The sequence below is a fragment of the Uloborus diversus genome, chromosome 3, assembly GCF_026930045.1.
Source record: "Uloborus diversus isolate 005 chromosome 3, Udiv.v.3.1, whole genome shotgun sequence".
Taxonomy (NCBI): domain Eukaryota; kingdom Metazoa; phylum Arthropoda; class Arachnida; order Araneae; family Uloboridae; genus Uloborus; species Uloborus diversus.
Genome location: NC_072733.1, coordinates 150,717,374 through 150,734,149, shown reverse-complemented (window position 1 = coordinate 150,734,149; position 16,776 = coordinate 150,717,374). Strand labels below are relative to the sequence as shown.

The following is a 16,776-nucleotide window of genomic DNA, read 5'->3' as shown; positions in this document are numbered from 1 at the left end:
AATACCATCACGAAACCCTTGTGCTTTATCAACTCTTGAAAAGGAAGTATGAAAGATTTTTAGAGCAAATTCAATGTGTTCAGAGTACTCCCCTAAACATTCGAGATATCTACAATACTTATCACTTAAAATTAATCCTGAATTTGGACTGATATTTGCAATTCAAGTCTTCTGAAATATATTTATTTACGAACTGTTACGACAAACCCCTCTCAAGGTAAAATTCTAACTTGTTATACGGATATCTGTGTTCTGCACTTTTCTTTTTTCTACAGAATGCCTTTCCGTCAAGTTCTTAATAAATTTCCTAGTATGAAAGAAATAAATATCTGAAGTAAAAAGTAAATGGGGAAAAAATCAACAACTTTGGAAACAGCACAAGTTTACCAAAAACTTCAGTCACATGTTTCGGGAAAAGGGGGGGGGGGGGCAAGGAAGACCTTTTTCATAGCAAAAAAAAATTTTAACTTAGGTATGGACTTTATTGGATGTCCTGATTCCCTCATAACATCCAAAGCTCACATCTTCTTATATTACAAGTTTCTCATTGCACTCCTCCTCTTCACTGCAATCCCCTTCTGTCAGCAACTTGTTTTGCAAATTAATGCTGTTTTAAGCGTTGTTAAACTTATAAACCACCAAGTGCTTCAAGTTTTTATTTAAAAAAGAAAAATATTACATATTGCACCTTTTACGCAAATGTTATCAAAGGAAAATATTAATTATTTTAAGATGAAATTGCGATACGCTCCTCACACACCTAGGTAAAGCTCGACAGGAAAAAACTGCAGAGATACATGATGAATTATTATATATGCAGGGTGTCTCAGTTAAATGTTTCAGAGCTCCTAGGAGGGGTGGGTTGCATCCTGACGACTTGAAATTATATCGCATTGCGGGGTCGGAAATTCTTTCTCTACCCGAGAAATTCGACATATGCCAGAAAAATTGGGTGAGTTTTGTTGGCAAAAAAAGAGCATTAAATTTAGATTTAAAATAAATATCTAGTACGTTTTTCTCCAATTTTGAGTTGTGTCACTTTCCTTGCAAGACTGAGAGAGATAAAGATATAATTAGAGAGAACAAAAGCAGCTGGTGCACAAAAAAGTTGGAGATACATGAGGGGAGGGGGGGGGGTAGGTAAGCGGTGCCTCTACAGGTGACTTTTTCTAAAATTTAATTTTAATGTCATTATTGATTAACTGACCTTCTCTTAAAATGTCCGGGGTATGACCTCAAATATTGGGACTAATGGTCATATGGTACTTCTTTCAATTCGATTCTACATTTTTAAATTTTCATAAAATAATAAGAACCTTTCCTTTTGAAAGAAAAGGGGGCAGCTGTCCCCCATACTAGTCGATTATAAATATATGTAAACAGAGAGAGAATCTAGTAGGACGTTTTTATTTTATTACAAAGAGTCAGCTGAATCTAAACTTGTGCGGCGTTTTAGTTTGTGTAAACTAAACGTTGTGCAAAAAAAATGTAAAAAACGTGAATCAATTAAATGTATCCATCTGCAATGATGTAGTTTAGGGGAACGAAGGGGAAGGCATGCTGCCCCCCCTCCCCGAAATATTTGGATTTCTATTGTAAAAATAATGCAAATTGTAATATAAACTCATTCAAAACCACCTTTACTTATGCTGTTGCTTTTTGTGGTCCCAAAACCCAAGTTGAGGCTAGTAGTTTTGCTTCTAATCAATATGTTCTTCTTGTTTTTCCTTTTTTTAAAAAAAATAAGATTTAAAAAGTAACAGTTATCACATTGTATCACTTTTACTATTATAGAGTGACAAGGTAGAAAATACAACACGTGTGTGTGTTTGAGCTGTTTGCACCCCAAAAAGATATATATTCAGAAAGGCTTAGAATGCGAATAAAAGACTTCAGACACTCCTAAGAGAGATAGATGAATACGGAAACAGGTTCACTGTCGTATCAGTGCATTCCATTAGTCCTCCTTTCTTTGCCACAAACACAATTGTGGAATGTGTAGTTTTATAATAGCAAGATTCAGGAACAGCTGGTGAATTTAAATAGGAAATCTTAAGTCAAAAAAATGTCAAAAAATAAATTAATTAAAATAATAATAAATTTAATTAATGATTAAAAAAATCAGTAAATAATACAGTAAAATCTCATTGCAGCGAATACCAATGCAAAAAAATGTCCATTTCAACTAAATAAATATTCAATCCCATTTTTATTTCTTGTATACATTCAACACAAGATGACTGATTTTAGAAGAAATTGATCAGAAAATATTCTCACTTTTCATTCTGAAGCTAAAAAAGTAAAATATAGCTTTGCGATAGGAAAAAAATATTTAAAATCAGTGAAACATAGTAAAAGACTCTAGGTTTCACGAACATACATTATGTTTATGAGACCTAAGGAATAATGTTTCTTCCTCGTCAAAAGTATCATCACTTCACCAGTAAAAACTCGACCTGTCTCTTCACCCCAAACCATCTTTAATGTAAAGTAAATTTCAAGTAAAGTTTATTTTAATATTTTTTGTTAAACGTAAATGAAGTAATCCTATCCTGTATTGCGTTTTTTTTTCTTTTTTTCCAATGTGTTTCAAATCAATATGTGCTGAAAAATTCTTATTCTTTTTTTTCCTTTAACACATATTTAGTTTTTTTCGGGCAATACTTTCAATTATAATTCAGAAAAAAAAATCTGTTCGGAGTATCCGGAGATTCGGACATGCAAGGTTCTACTGCAAAAAGTAAACAATCTAGAACGTAAAATAAGAAATAACAATTTCAAAAAGCAAGATTGCAGACTACTGCAGACACGTGCTTCGGCCTTGCAAGGAACGCCTTTTTCAACGCAAAAGAAATGAGCTTATGGAAGAGAAAACGTCCGAAAGCTCATATTTTTTTGCATTGAAAAAGGCGTTTCCTGTAACGCCGAAGCACGTGTCTGGAGTAATCTGTAATTTGTGCTTTTTGACGTTGTGTCATTTCTTATTTTACTTTTTGACACAAAGGTATTTATTTAACTAATCTTGGATGTATTCAAAATGAAGCAATATTCCTACAATGCACGATATATTTTCAATAAATATGAACAAGAAAAATTAAACGATGCTTTGATTATACACATAAATTGGATCGATATTAGGAGAAGAATACTTCTAATACACTCTTTTCGTTACTCCCCTCCCCCTTATATTCTCCTCCCTTTTAACAAATGTTGCAACCGATTCCAAGCAAATTAGTTTTTATCATGATCAAATTTTCACCTTCATTTGGGACGTTTAGCCATGAATATGAAAAATTAAGAAACAAGAACAAATTTCAATAGTTTGAAAGAAGAAAGGATAAAAATACAAAAATGTATGCTTTCCTATCTTACTTATATATACACGTATAATATATATATATATATATATATTTATGCATTAGTTTAAACATATACAAACACAACCCAGAACTTTTTCGAGTACTAATTCTAATCACAGAAACTAGATTCTAATGCTCGTTCAAGCACGAATTCCCATGTTGATTCTTCTACAATAGTTCAGGTTTTCTTTAGAAAAGGGATGAATTCTTTGCTCTTGCTTTTCATGGGTGCAATGTCTGACTGATAAGGTGTATACTGGCTCTGCATGCGCACTTCACAGTAGCTACATTGTTGTATCTACAACGAGAAGGACTTCATTCTTTGGTGAACATTCGATGCATTTAGAACATTTTCTTCTTAGAGAATATATGCTTCATGATGTCAGACGCAGATTATTCGAGCAACGACAGCTCCGATTATAGTATTTATTCTGATGACGAAGAATCCTCTGATGAAGAAAACAGCGGAGATGAAAATTTAACCAATGTTCGTGGCTGGTGTAAAATTGATGTTTCTAATTACCCTCCAGCCTCCCTCACCACCAAGATTCAATTTTCAAGAAAAACCAGTACTGACGTTTGACGTAGCTGACGGAGAAAACCCACTGGAGTATTTTTTAAAGTTTTTCGATGATGAAATCCTGATTTTTATAGTTAAAGAAATCAACGAATTTGCTGATGATTTTCTAATAAATGCTAATATAACCCCGAGATCTAAAGTCTAATAATATCCTATGTAACGGTTTTTGCATAAATTTGGTGATTAATTTTCAAAATTGTCTGATTTTTCTCAAATGCTCACTTACTTATGGATAGTTGTTACAACAATTAGCTATCAACAACTTTTGCTATAAAATGTTTTGCAACAAATCTTTAATATGTAGTAAAAAAAAAAACCCTCAGCTGCCCACTAACTTTTTCCACAACAATTCGCGAGTCAAAAATGTACATTTTTTTTTTTTTTTTGAGAAAAAAACAAAAAATAAGAAGAAAAGGTGGAGGAGGGAAGGGGGGGGGGGGATTCTCCGGTCCGAAAGTTTTTTTAGCAGATTTTTCAGGTTCTGTGAGTCAATTTCTTTTTTTTTTTTCATATTAAAAAAAATAAATAAATAAGAGAAGGAAAAAACTGACTGGTCCAGGAGTTCTTTGAAAAAGATGTTGCCGTCCCGCAGGTCAAAAAAAAGTTGAAAGTAAAATCAATTTGGTGCTTAGGTATTATAGCAGTCACTGGCGTAATCAGAATTACAATCTGGGAACTGGTTCCGTAGCCTACGGCTCCTGCTTTTGAAATGCTCCCAAGTGGCTAAGATTTTGATTTAGCCAATGGCTAAACCCAGTGGTGCGCATGGCACCCCCGCAACCCCGCAATGTGGTGGGGTATGAGGGCGTACGTTCAGAAAAATAAGCACTATGTTGAAATTTTTAAAAAATCTTGCGAGGGGGGGGAGCGTCAAGGTCTATCTACATCCTCTCTCCCCATATATTAGTCAGATCCTGCATATGATTTTGATTTCAGTTACAGTTGAGATAAACCTAACCTGACAGAGTCCTGATGTTGTCATTAGGATCTGCTCAGCCTTCAAAATGTTGCCAGGTTAGGTTTGCCCCATCTACAGTTACGTTTTGTAAACAGACTCTTCTGTAATTGTAAGTTTTGTTGTAGGCGTCGGTTCCGAATGACAATATAACATATACAAAGCATTCAAGTTTATCGTTAAAAAAAAAATACTATTGCTATTGAATTTTTTGCTGGCTTGAAATTATTAATATAGAACAGGATAAATTATAAATGTTTCAGTCTGAATTTCATTGCTAGAAAACTTTGTTTTAAGTTGGTTAGAACCAAGGAAACACTAGCACACCCAGGTAAATGGGTTTGACTCAAGCCATACGTGATGAAAGTTAATGCCCCAGCTTTTGGCTACCATATTAAAATTTATGCAGCAAAACTACAAACTGTTAGTTTGTAAAAATATAAAATAACATTGCTTATCATAGTATAATCATGTAGCAAATACTAAGATTCACAGTTTTAATAAGCAATCTAATTATCCATAGAATATAAAGAACTTCATGTTAAAGTTTGTGGTAAGGGAGAGTTAGTTCCCTTTGTTTATGAATTTTTGTTTCTTTTTTAAAATCTTATTTTTTTAAATTAAATTGATTTAATTGCGCTGTTTTAAAAGTTGAACAGCAAATTTCAATAACTAAACTAGTGTACTAGCATTTACAAAATATTTAACTTCTGTCTGAACATAAGTAAATACTTCGAAATTTCGTAGTAAAATGCTTAGAGGTCCTTTTGAAGCTAACAGAATTTCAAAATGGTTTTCAGAACAAACCTAAGAAAAGAGAACGTCAAATGAATACGTTCCAGCTGTCATCGTCAACCTACCCCTTGCACCTCAGGGACAGCGTTCCCTCCCACTCTTTAGAAACTATCGCGTACTGAATCCCCATAATGGCTTGATTGATCAAGCAGAAGCTCCTTTGTAAAACGAAAGGAGTAGCAACCCAGGAGGTCCCGGAACCAAATGCATTGCTGGGAAGTGAACATTTCTCTTCAAAATGTTTACACATAAAATGACCTTTTTTGGCGAAGAAGTTCTCACAGTAAAGAAGTTAAAGATAGCTTAACTGTGTGTTCATTTTATAATGACTGCCTCTAAATCCAGTTACTTGAATTCCCCCTTGACTGCAATTGATCAAATAAAATTTAAGTGAATAAAATACCAAACATCTGCTCCCATGTTCTGTATTTTCTACTTGAAACTTTGAAGAAGAAGTACCAAAACTGTGAAAAAGTTCTGTTAAGCAGTATGTAGTTATTTATTGAGCACATAAATTATGATAAAACCCTTAATAATCATCACATGTGTTATTCAGTTGAGTTTATTATAACAAAGATTAAATATTTAAAAAATAAAATGACAAAGTTACCATGGCTTTGGACAATAAGAAGCCTGTAGATGTTGTTTACATTGATTTTCAAAAAGCTTTCGATAAGGTGCCGCATGTTGCTCTACTTAGCAAATTAGCTGATATAGGAATAGGAGGGAAAACTTTCATTTGGGTAAAAAACTGGCTGACTGGAAGGAAACAAAGAGTAGTTGTAAGGGGAAATTATTCTAATTGGAGTGAGGTTTTAAGCGGGGTTCCTCAAGGATCAGTGTTAGGGCCTGTTTTGTTCATTGTTTTCATGAACGATATTTATAAAAATATTTCTGGGAACATGAATTGTTTTGCTGATGATGTCAAAGTTATTGGGAGTGTAGAAAATGAAGAACAAGCAAATCAGCTGCAAGAGGATCTAGATCATGTTACGGAATGGGCTGATAAATGGGGTATGGCTGTTAATGTTGGGAAATGTAAAGTGCTACATTTAGGGCATGGAAATAAGTGTACAAGTTATTATTTGCAAGGTTCAGTCATTAGTCAGGCAGAAAAAGTTACTGATCTGGGCATCTTAATAAGTCAGGATTTAAAGTTCAGTCAACAGTGTAGCATAGCTAGCAACAAAACCAATAAGATGCTTGGGTTTATCAATAGATCTATTTCAAACAAATCTAAAGAAGTTCTTCTGCCCTTATATAGAAGTTTGGTAAGACCTCATTTGGAGTATGCTGTTCAGTTTTGGTCTCCTTATCTTAAGAAAGATATTAATGTATTGGAAAGGGTTCAAAGGCGGGCTACAAGGCTAATAAATGGACTTTCTCATTTAGACTATGATTCCAGGCTTTGAAGGCTAAGAAGGTCTTGAGCAAAGAAGAGACCGAGGGGACATGATTCAATTGTTTGAATTTATTAAAATGAAAGATGTTACGGGGCTGAGGTTTAGCACTGAAAACAGGACAAGGGGTCATTGTTTTAAGCTATTTAAATCTCAGGCTAACACGGATATTAGGAAAAATTATTGTTATAGCAGGGTAGTGGAACCTTGGAACAGCTTACCGGGAGAGGTTGTAATGAGTACGGGAGTAGATAGTTTTAAGAGGGCCATTGATCTTCACTGGGGATTGTAAATTGAGTAGGACTAGTCTAGCTGGGCCCAGAGCCTGTTGCTGGTCTCACTTTTGTATTTGTATAAAGCAGTTGATTTAAAAAAGGAATTGCATTCATTTCAATATTCATAATTATTACAAATCTTTTAAAATCTTTAATATTTTTTTCAGCTCAACACCTGAAAATGTATATTGTGTGTCTAGTTCACAATCACCTTTTTCTAACAAAGAAGATTATAAGCAGTAGATCGTTTTAATAGCTCAAACTGAATGTAATCCTAATTTTAGGAGTTTGTACTTTGCAATGCCTCATTTAAAAAGAGTATTTTGCTGAAGGTGCTTTCATGAAAAATGAAAAAAAATGGGGGCTTTTTTAAAATGAGTTCAAGGCTGCTACATGTTACTTTCCCACTAACTGAAAGCAGTCACCATCTAACTCATCTCAAGTACCTATTCATCATCAACTGATTAATAGAATGTATGTGCAAACAAATACTTTCTAATACACTTTCAAGTTTAATATACACACTAAGTACTTTAGTATATTAAATTTAGTTCTCACTTCGCACCTACATAAAAAAAAATTGATTGCACCTTCAGATGGATTAATGCATAACCTCAGCTTCAGAAAACATCAATTAGTTTGAAAATAAAGCATCAAATAATTTTTCCCACTAAAGGAACGCCCCTCCCCCTTTTTTTTTGCCTATTTTATTACTGCTAATAGAGAAGTTTATTTCAATAAATTGTGTACTGGAATGTTTCTACTTAAGTGTCTCGTAGTTTTGTTCTCTAAATTATAAGTTATTCAAAGAATGTACATTCATACTGATGTAAGAATAGATTTATGCATCTAAATATGCATAAATAAAGTGTAATGTGCATGTATGTTTGCCATTCTCTTAAATTGCTTTCGATAGCAGAATATAAAGTTAGCTGAAAATATTTTTATTTGACTGTTACTATTACATATAAAGACAGCTGTTTTCAGTTTTTAAAACTATCAGTTAACAATTTCATTTTATATTATGTTTTGTGTAAAATTTGTCCAAAACCTAAGTATTCAGCTATCATTATGATAAAAATTATTTATCATTAATTATATAGTTCACATCATAAAATATAGTAGAAAGCAAGTAGCAATATTTCTTGCTAATTGCATATTCCAAAAAAAAAAACATTTTGCCACACTGTGGCTTGTAAATGTTGTAAGTATCCTTTCTATTCAACATGTTACAAATATATTCCAAAATGTATATTGTTGTCCACCTGCAAAAGTAGAATTGTTTTTCTTGGGCAAAAAACATTCATTCATGTCTCTTTCCTAAAAAAATTCTAGCATTTTTCAGAGTAAATTTTTTCTCCCCATATGCTTTTAAGTTCCAGTCTTTAAGAGTATTTCATGTTTTATTTGTTGTGGTTTTTTTTTTTTTTTAAATTATATTTCATGTTTCAAATTGTTCTTACTTTTAAAGGTTTTTTGAACTATTATGATGCTTGTTCGGAAGGTTTGAGACTAGCTGATAAAAGATTGCGATTAGGTGGACCAGGTGGCTCTTGTCATGTTCCTTCAGTTAGGCATTCTCCTCTATGCTGGGCTTTGCTAGATCACTGCTCACATGGGAGAAATTTCTTTACTGGGGAAAAAGGAACAAGAATAAATTTTATTTCTTTTCATAAAAAGGTATGAAAATTAAAGTAGTAATATGTTTATTATATTTTAAACCAAAGAAAAGTTTTACTTAAAAGAAGGTTGACTTTTTTTTTTAAATGATGAGAGCTTTTCTTTAAAATTTTTGTTCAAAATAAAATTTTCTGTGTAAGAGTTAGGCAAGGGAATGATCATGGTAAGAAACGTTAAAAGTACTGTGAAATATGTTTAACTCCAAAACATTTAATGTGAAAAATTGGTTAACATGAAACGATGTAGTGGTCCGAACTTTATACTATTCTATTTCATACAAATCTTTTAACACAAAATTCTTTTAAGATGAAAAAATATTTTGGTCCCCTTGGTTTTGTGTTTGAACGTTTTTCACTGTATTGTTCAAAACTGTTCTTATTCGTTGCTTCTGAAAGTTTTTTTTTTTTTTTACTTAAACTCCACTTAACTGAATATTTTGGTCTCTTGAATATTGTTATAACTGAGTTTCAATATTAATTTTAATATTTAAATTGAAGGGCAATGCCAGTGTAAATCATATTGTCGCTGATGAAATGGAAACTATTCAGTACATCAGAAATCACTTTCCGGAACTGAAGAATGTTCCTTTCAATAATGAGTAAGTTATCTTTTTTTTTTTTTTTGTTAATAGGTGAATTGTTCTGTGGCCTTTTAGGAAAATATCTCAGTAGCTTATGCCCCCTCCCTCCATAAGAATTTTGATTTTAAATTTTTATATTTTTGATAGTATAAAATTGGTTGAAAGAATTCCTTAACTCTCATGGCTGCAAGACCCAGGATACTCAAGCTAGTCTATGGAGTTTCACCTTGAGTAAGCGTGCTTCTACCGCTAGAAAGATTCATTTTCTTAATGAATTCTTTTGATTCTTAATGAGTAGTTATTGATATTGCTTACTATAACTTTTTTCTAATGTGCCATTTTTAAACCCATTTTCGGATTTTCTTCTGAAATTTTTCAAAACTATACATTAAATTTTCAGAAATAGCAACCATAAAAGTATCTAAGTTTGTATTTACAAGGGTTAAAATTCAGAACAGGGTGGTGGGATTCTGCTGAAAATTCACTGATTCCATCTTTAAAACTATACTCCTGAACTTCCCTGAACTTCTTTGTTACCTTTAACAATAAACAACAAGAGTGAACAAGACAGTTCAAATTCTTCAAACATTTTCATTAAAAGGCAGAAATCCACTTTAAAAAAAAGAAAAAATCTATTTTCTTTTAACACACTTTATTCTTGATAAGGATTTATTGTTTTGAATGTGGAATATTGATGCAAATTTAGTGATATGAAAGTAATTTTTAGCATAACTTTTACAAATAGGAATACACTAAGTTTTAAAATTGTTGAATGGTATTGCTACTTTCTCTCCTTCTGAAAGAAAGAATTGTACGCAAACCTAACTTACTGAACTTTTACTGGTGTGTTACATTTATCATAGCTTCTAGTGTGAGAGTAATCTTCAGTGAGAGGTTTACAACATCCATCTCTGCAATGGCTATTCCAATCTGATAATAATTGCTAATACACTTGAACTACAGTTATAACCAAGTTGTTTGGTATTTGCTTGTGCTTAGTGTTACTGAGAAAATGTGTAAAATGCTTGGCTATTATTTTTACTGATATTATACTCCCAAAGCCCTTTTCTTTTTCTTCATGCTATTTCTATATGCTGTAAAAAGTTTTGACTTTTTTAATGTTAAGATATAGTGATTGGTAAATAGGGAGGTAGGTTTTTATTTAATAGGAAGCTACAATAGTGCTGAATAACAGACTGGTTTGTTATTGTAAAAAATAAGTTGTGTATTGTACATAGAATTAAATTTTAAAACCCAGCATTTCTGAAATGTTTTTTTTTTTTATCTTTTTTTTTTATTCACTGTTTCATGATCTTGTTTTTCTGTAAAAGTACAGTTTAAAATGTGGGATTAAACATTACATCATTTAAACTGTAGTGAGGCTGATCCTATGAAGAATTGGGCTCTTCCTGAATTGTGGAGGGGAGACAGTGCTTATGCTGCAAAAGTTGTTGAAGTATGTTGGATTTAGTGTTCTTTGTAGAAATGTACTATGAAAATTATGAGGTCACTGTTTAGCAAAATAAATGCCATTTTCTGCTATTTGAAGTTATATAATGGTTTTATTTTAGTATGGATAAAAAAAATTACTTTTTTAGTCTTTTTTTTTTTTTTTTTGCATTGCACATATGTCAAAACATTGCATCATTTGTAAAATGATTTATTTTTGTTAATCCTTCAAAATTATTTGAAATAAAATGTTTCATCTTTTAATTCAACTTCACTTTTTAGGTGTTCTTAAATTTACCCTTTGATGCATTCAAGAGAAACATTTACTCCAATGTTGTATAAACTTTGACCTTGCCACCCCTTCTTAGTAAAACAACGTCAGTTATTAAGAGAAATAAAAAAAATGAATTGAGTAAAGAACTTGTGTCTTGAATCTCTAAAACACCATAGCAATGATGCAAACTTTTGAGAAATATTGGGTGGGCTAAAAAACATTTCTATTTAGACATTCCTCCCAAAAGTAGGATCATCAAGTGCACCTCCTCTGAAAGTTTTCAAAAAAGGGGGCTGCCAATTTCATTTTAGTGTTGTATAGAAATGGAAAATCTTTTAAGTGTTTTTTTTTTTCTAATAATGTGTTTTTTTTTTTAAATAAAAGTGACGAATAATTTCTGTGAAATTTAAAAAGAGAATGCAATTTTGAAGTAATATTTCGGAATATCTAAGAGCCTGTACTCTGTAGAGTCCTCGTAGAATGAAATTTCCCACTGTCTCTGAAAATTTCCCACTGTCTTCAGAAAATTTTATTTGAGTCCTTTATCACCTCTGCTGAGATGTTCTTTTAACTTTTCACTGCACAGAAAAAAAAAAAAAAACTTTTGAATTTTAAATTGAAATATACTTTTCGGAGAAAATTTTCCTAGATAAAATTTTCTGAGAAAAATCACTTGCTGCAGTCAATATTTTACTACTACTAATAATAGAAACGAATCTATTCTTTATGAATTATTTATTTTATTTATTTAATGTGTATAGAGTATTTCAATGCTAGAAAATTGAATCTAGCACATCATTGAAAAATTTCGGCAGCACCTTAGTTATTAGTGTGCTGCCATGGACAGTTAAAAGCAATAACTGCAAATTTTTCATTTTTTGCATTTTTGTCATCTATTGTACCTTAGCTTTATTGTACAAGCTTGCTTATTCAGTTTCAACTGAAAAAAAAGTGAAAAAAAAAAAAAATCCAATTCCTACATTTTTGTATTGTTAGTATCAAATCCAAAATGTGTTTCCAAATAAAACTCATTCCCACCATTTATATATAATATGGATATAGTGATTGGTAATGGTATACCATGTTGTATTTTCAGAAACAATTCTATCTGCATCATCCTAGAAGTTTCATTGTGCAACTTTAGCAAGTATTCTAAATAACTACCATATTCATCCAGAATGTTTTGAATCTCTTCCACATTATGTGGATCAGATGAATGAATCTGTGTTCATGAAGCCAAGGTGACAGCCATTTGTACTTATACCGAAAATCGTTACACTGAAGGGAAGGTGAGGTCTCACGGATTGCTATTGAATATGGGATGAAATTTCAACCAAATGCACTTGCCAAAAGATGATAAGAAAAAGGGATGTTGGAGGTCTCAAAACAAGAAGCTTTTGTTAAAAATAGTAAATAGGACTAAGCGTGTATTAGAAGTGGCGGGGTGAACATTTGATTTTGGTCTGTCAGACTGCATATCTGGTCACAGGTTTAAAAAAAAAAAATTTTTTTTTTTCATTTTTCATTTTTTCTTAGTATCAATAGCAATTTTTTACAAAAATTGTTATTCTTCCATAATATTTCTTAAACCTATTTTGTTTCACTTGTATTTAAAGATTTTTTTTTTGGGGGGGGGGGTGATTGATAACTAGAACTTATGAAAGTTTGTGAAAACTACAGATTGAAGAATTCTCATAAATAGATGAAAAGAGGGGAAAAAAACTTTGTCTGCCATCCGTCCACCTACTTTATATATTAATGTCGATGATCAGACTTGCAGTGGCAGCGCTTTTTAAATTTTATATTTGTGCATTGTACACAATAAAACAATAAAAAGACTTTTTCGAGATACTACTTTGTTCATTGGTGACGTTTTTTATTTGCTGAACTGGCTTTTTTTTAAAAATGCTCTTGGAATTCTGAATAGTAGCAACTAGCTATCAAAGTCAGAAAAAATGGTAATCATTTCTTCACTTTCAGTAGCCATTTTCTAAAAATGTATATACACAGTGCAAAATGTAAATTATTGTTGTATCTTGAATATGAACTCTGCAGTTTAATAAATTTCGTAAGTTCAAGAATATAGGGTAGTCTTAAACATAGCAAAATAAAAATCTAAAAAAAAATCTCTCTCAATCTTAGAAATTCTTACTAATTTCAACAGAGGGTTAGATTTTCTCACCCACTTTTTTTTCCTCTAGTAAGAACCCTTCGCATTTCAATACTATTTTCAACAAATAAAGAAATGCATAGTTGTCATTTACGGTAACTGGGACTTCATTCTTCGGTAGCCAATTTCAATGAAATAATCTCTTGTTGCCCACTGGAGACCGCTAATCTAGAGCTGTACTTTTTTCCAGCTACTGATTAAAAAATGATGCTAAATTCACTAGTGATGACATTCTTCTGTATAAGATCTCATATGCTCTGTTTTATTATTTGGTGACAAAGATTATTCTAAAGCGAGTACTTTTTTGATTCTGGATTTTCTTGTTGCTTTTATAATAAATAATTTTGTGAAAGGTTAGATTTGGCTGAGCATAATTTTGATGAAGGTACATCAGAGTTGATAGAAATTTTGTGAATGTCCATTTTTATTGATCAGATTTTTGTCAAGGTAAGCTTTTTATTGATTGGACTTTTGTGAAGGATGCATTTTAGTTGATCTGACTTTTTGTGAAGGTTAGGTTTTTATAGATTGGAATTTTGTTAATTTTAATCAATTTTGCTTTATGATAGGAGCCAAATTTCTTGTAGCCAGACCCCAGCTCTTGCATAGCATTTATTCTGTGGATGATAAAAAAAATGTTATATAGCTGATTTGGGTATATTGCATTTTCCCTTTGTCTCATTAAAATTTATATACATTTTTAAAATGTTGCTTTATAATTGACCTGACAGTAATTTCTTTAAAAATTTCTCAGAAAAATTATTTTCTTCTTTGTTTAAGCAATGAAAAAAACTGGCATATTTTCCATATACTTAGTTCGTTTCAGTTAAAGCTGCAACTTTTGACTCATATTCCACCATAATTTTTTTTTTTCAAAAGAAAAATTGGTAGACTAATTTTCTTTTGATTTTATAAAGAAAAATCATCATAATGCGATAGCAAACTAATATTTTTGTAGATGTACATGTAGTTGCTTTTAACGTTAAATTATCACCTTTTTATCGGTTATATTGGGTTTTTGGATATATCACACTTTTCTGTTGGCCTCCGAAAAGTGCGATATAACAAGGAGTTACTGTATTTGTAAGAAACAATGCATTTTTTTATTGATCATTCAGTTTACTGGTAAAAAATAAAGATTGGTCTTTCTTTTTAAGCTTAATTATTAGTATTTTTATTTATTTATTCTTTGTTTCTAAATTAGGTCATTGTTTTTACTATATGAGTGAAAGTTTGTTAAAAATGCTCTTTCATTAATTTATTTGTTTAAAATACTTATTTATTTCATTAAATTTTATTTTGTTTTTATTTTTCTTGCTATGTAAGTTAATTTGTTTTAAAATTTTCTATTCCTTTAAAATATGTGAACTCTGAGTGTTTATTCCTTTTTGAAATTATTCTCCTCTAATTTGTTAAAACCTATTTACAGAATGTCTTGAACCATGTTGAGTTTTACTATGGGCAAAGAAATATGAACATAAATTTTAGTTTACTTAGCAATGACAATGCATTTTTAAGCTTCTTTCCAAATCAGTTTACTGAAAGAACACTTTTGGCTCGTTTTCAAGTTAACAACACCTTACCTAAATATGTAGAATTTGTCAAGAAACCTGTGTATGTCGTAATGGGTCTTCTTAGTAAGCTCTGCAATGAACTGATGACTGTCATTATTAATGGCAAAGGTGAGTAAAAATGCAATAGATAAATAATTTTTGCAAAATGTAAAACTTTTACAAATATTAATCCTTGCCAAAATATTTATGAACTTATCCAAAAACAGAACACAGTTTTGTGCAAGCTGTGTTTGCAACTGAGTGTCTTTAAAATTAATATCAGTGACCTATGTACTGTGTTTTTAAACATAAGTGCATGAAAAATTTTATTTTGGTGACAAAAGGCACATAAATGTAACTGTCAAAAATTAGATTAATTATTAATTACTAGTACTTTTTTTCTGTTGCTTTTATATTTTTATTCAAAAGTGCGGAAAAATAGTTCTTTTTATTTAAATATATATCATATCCTTTTTATGATGGTTAGTACACCTGTAAATCTTACTTTAGATACATTTTGTTGGAAAAACGTTTTTTTTTTTGATCAATCACGATTGTTTATTCTTCTCATTTGACCGTTTTTGATGTCCGTGCCTTTTTCAACTTGGACCAGAAGCCTTTGCAGCACCACCGCCCACCGTCCTCTGCTGCCGGCACGGCGTGGCGCGGCTGCTCCGGTTTTGAGCTATCCGCTTCTCCTGGTTGGAGGCGTCCATGTCCTACACACACGCACGTTCACACACACATGACTTCACACACACGCCTTCACACACATACACTCACACACACCTACGTGCATACACACAGGTCTACGCACACACACAACTATGCACAAGTAACCGCCCAGGAGGAGAGGCAGACTTGGGGGGACAGGAGCCGTTTCTAGAAACAATAACTCCAATGAGTAGGGTCCTGTCTCAGTTCGTGATTGCAAAAAACATAATTTGAATTCAAAATTTCAGAATTCAAATTAATTTTCTTTTTTTTTTTTGAGCTATCACGATTGCTTATTGTTCTCATTTGACCATTTTTGGTGTCCGTGCCTTTTTCAGCTTGGACCAGGGACACCAGCACCACCGTCCTCTGCTGACGGCACGACGCGGCTGCTCCGGTTTTGAGCTATCCGCTTCTCCTGGTCGGAGGCGTCCATGTCTACACACATGCACATTCACACACATACACACACACGACTTCACACACATACACTCACACACGCCTACGTGCATACACACAGGTCTACGCACACACACAACTATGCACACGTAACCGCCCTGGAGGAGAGGCAGGCTAGAGGGGGGACAGGAGCCGTTTCTAGAAACAATAATTCCAATGAGTAGGATCCTGTCTCACTTCGTGATTGCGAAAAACATAATTTGAATTCAAAATTTCAGAATTCAAATTAATTTTCCTTTTTTTTTTTTTTTTTTTGAAGGGAGGTGGGGGAAGGCATATATTATGGTAACTAAAATCTGTTATTTTAAGTAACTCCTTTTGCTCTTTTGTTTCTGGTATACACTAAAAACATGGTCTAGAAAGTTTGCCTTAATGTATTCAATGATTATATCAATTGTGTTTCCATATAATCTGTAAAAATTTAAAGTTGTAAAAAATATTGAAGATTCAATAGTGTTGAGAGGTTTAAATTCCTTAGAGGTTTATCAGTACAATTAGAAAATACTTTATGAAATAATGAATTGCTTTTTTGT

The 16,776-nt window shown here is 32.0% G+C and overlaps 1 protein-coding gene across 1 annotated transcript in view; it reads left to right on the top strand.

Annotated features, from left to right (window-relative positions):
- Positions 1 to 16,776, top strand: part of LOC129219182 (alpha-L-iduronidase-like) — a 107,926-nt gene that overhangs the window by 52,482 nt on the left and 38,668 nt on the right. The window contains exons 6-9 of the mRNA XM_054853501.1: positions 8,836 to 9,044; positions 9,542 to 9,642; positions 11,002 to 11,080; positions 14,947 to 15,199. Of these exons, the coding sequence (XP_054709476.1) occupies positions 8,836 to 9,044; positions 9,542 to 9,642; positions 11,002 to 11,080; positions 14,947 to 15,199 (642 nt within the window). The remainder of the gene's footprint in view (positions 1 to 8,835; positions 9,045 to 9,541; positions 9,643 to 11,001; positions 11,081 to 14,946; positions 15,200 to 16,776) is intronic.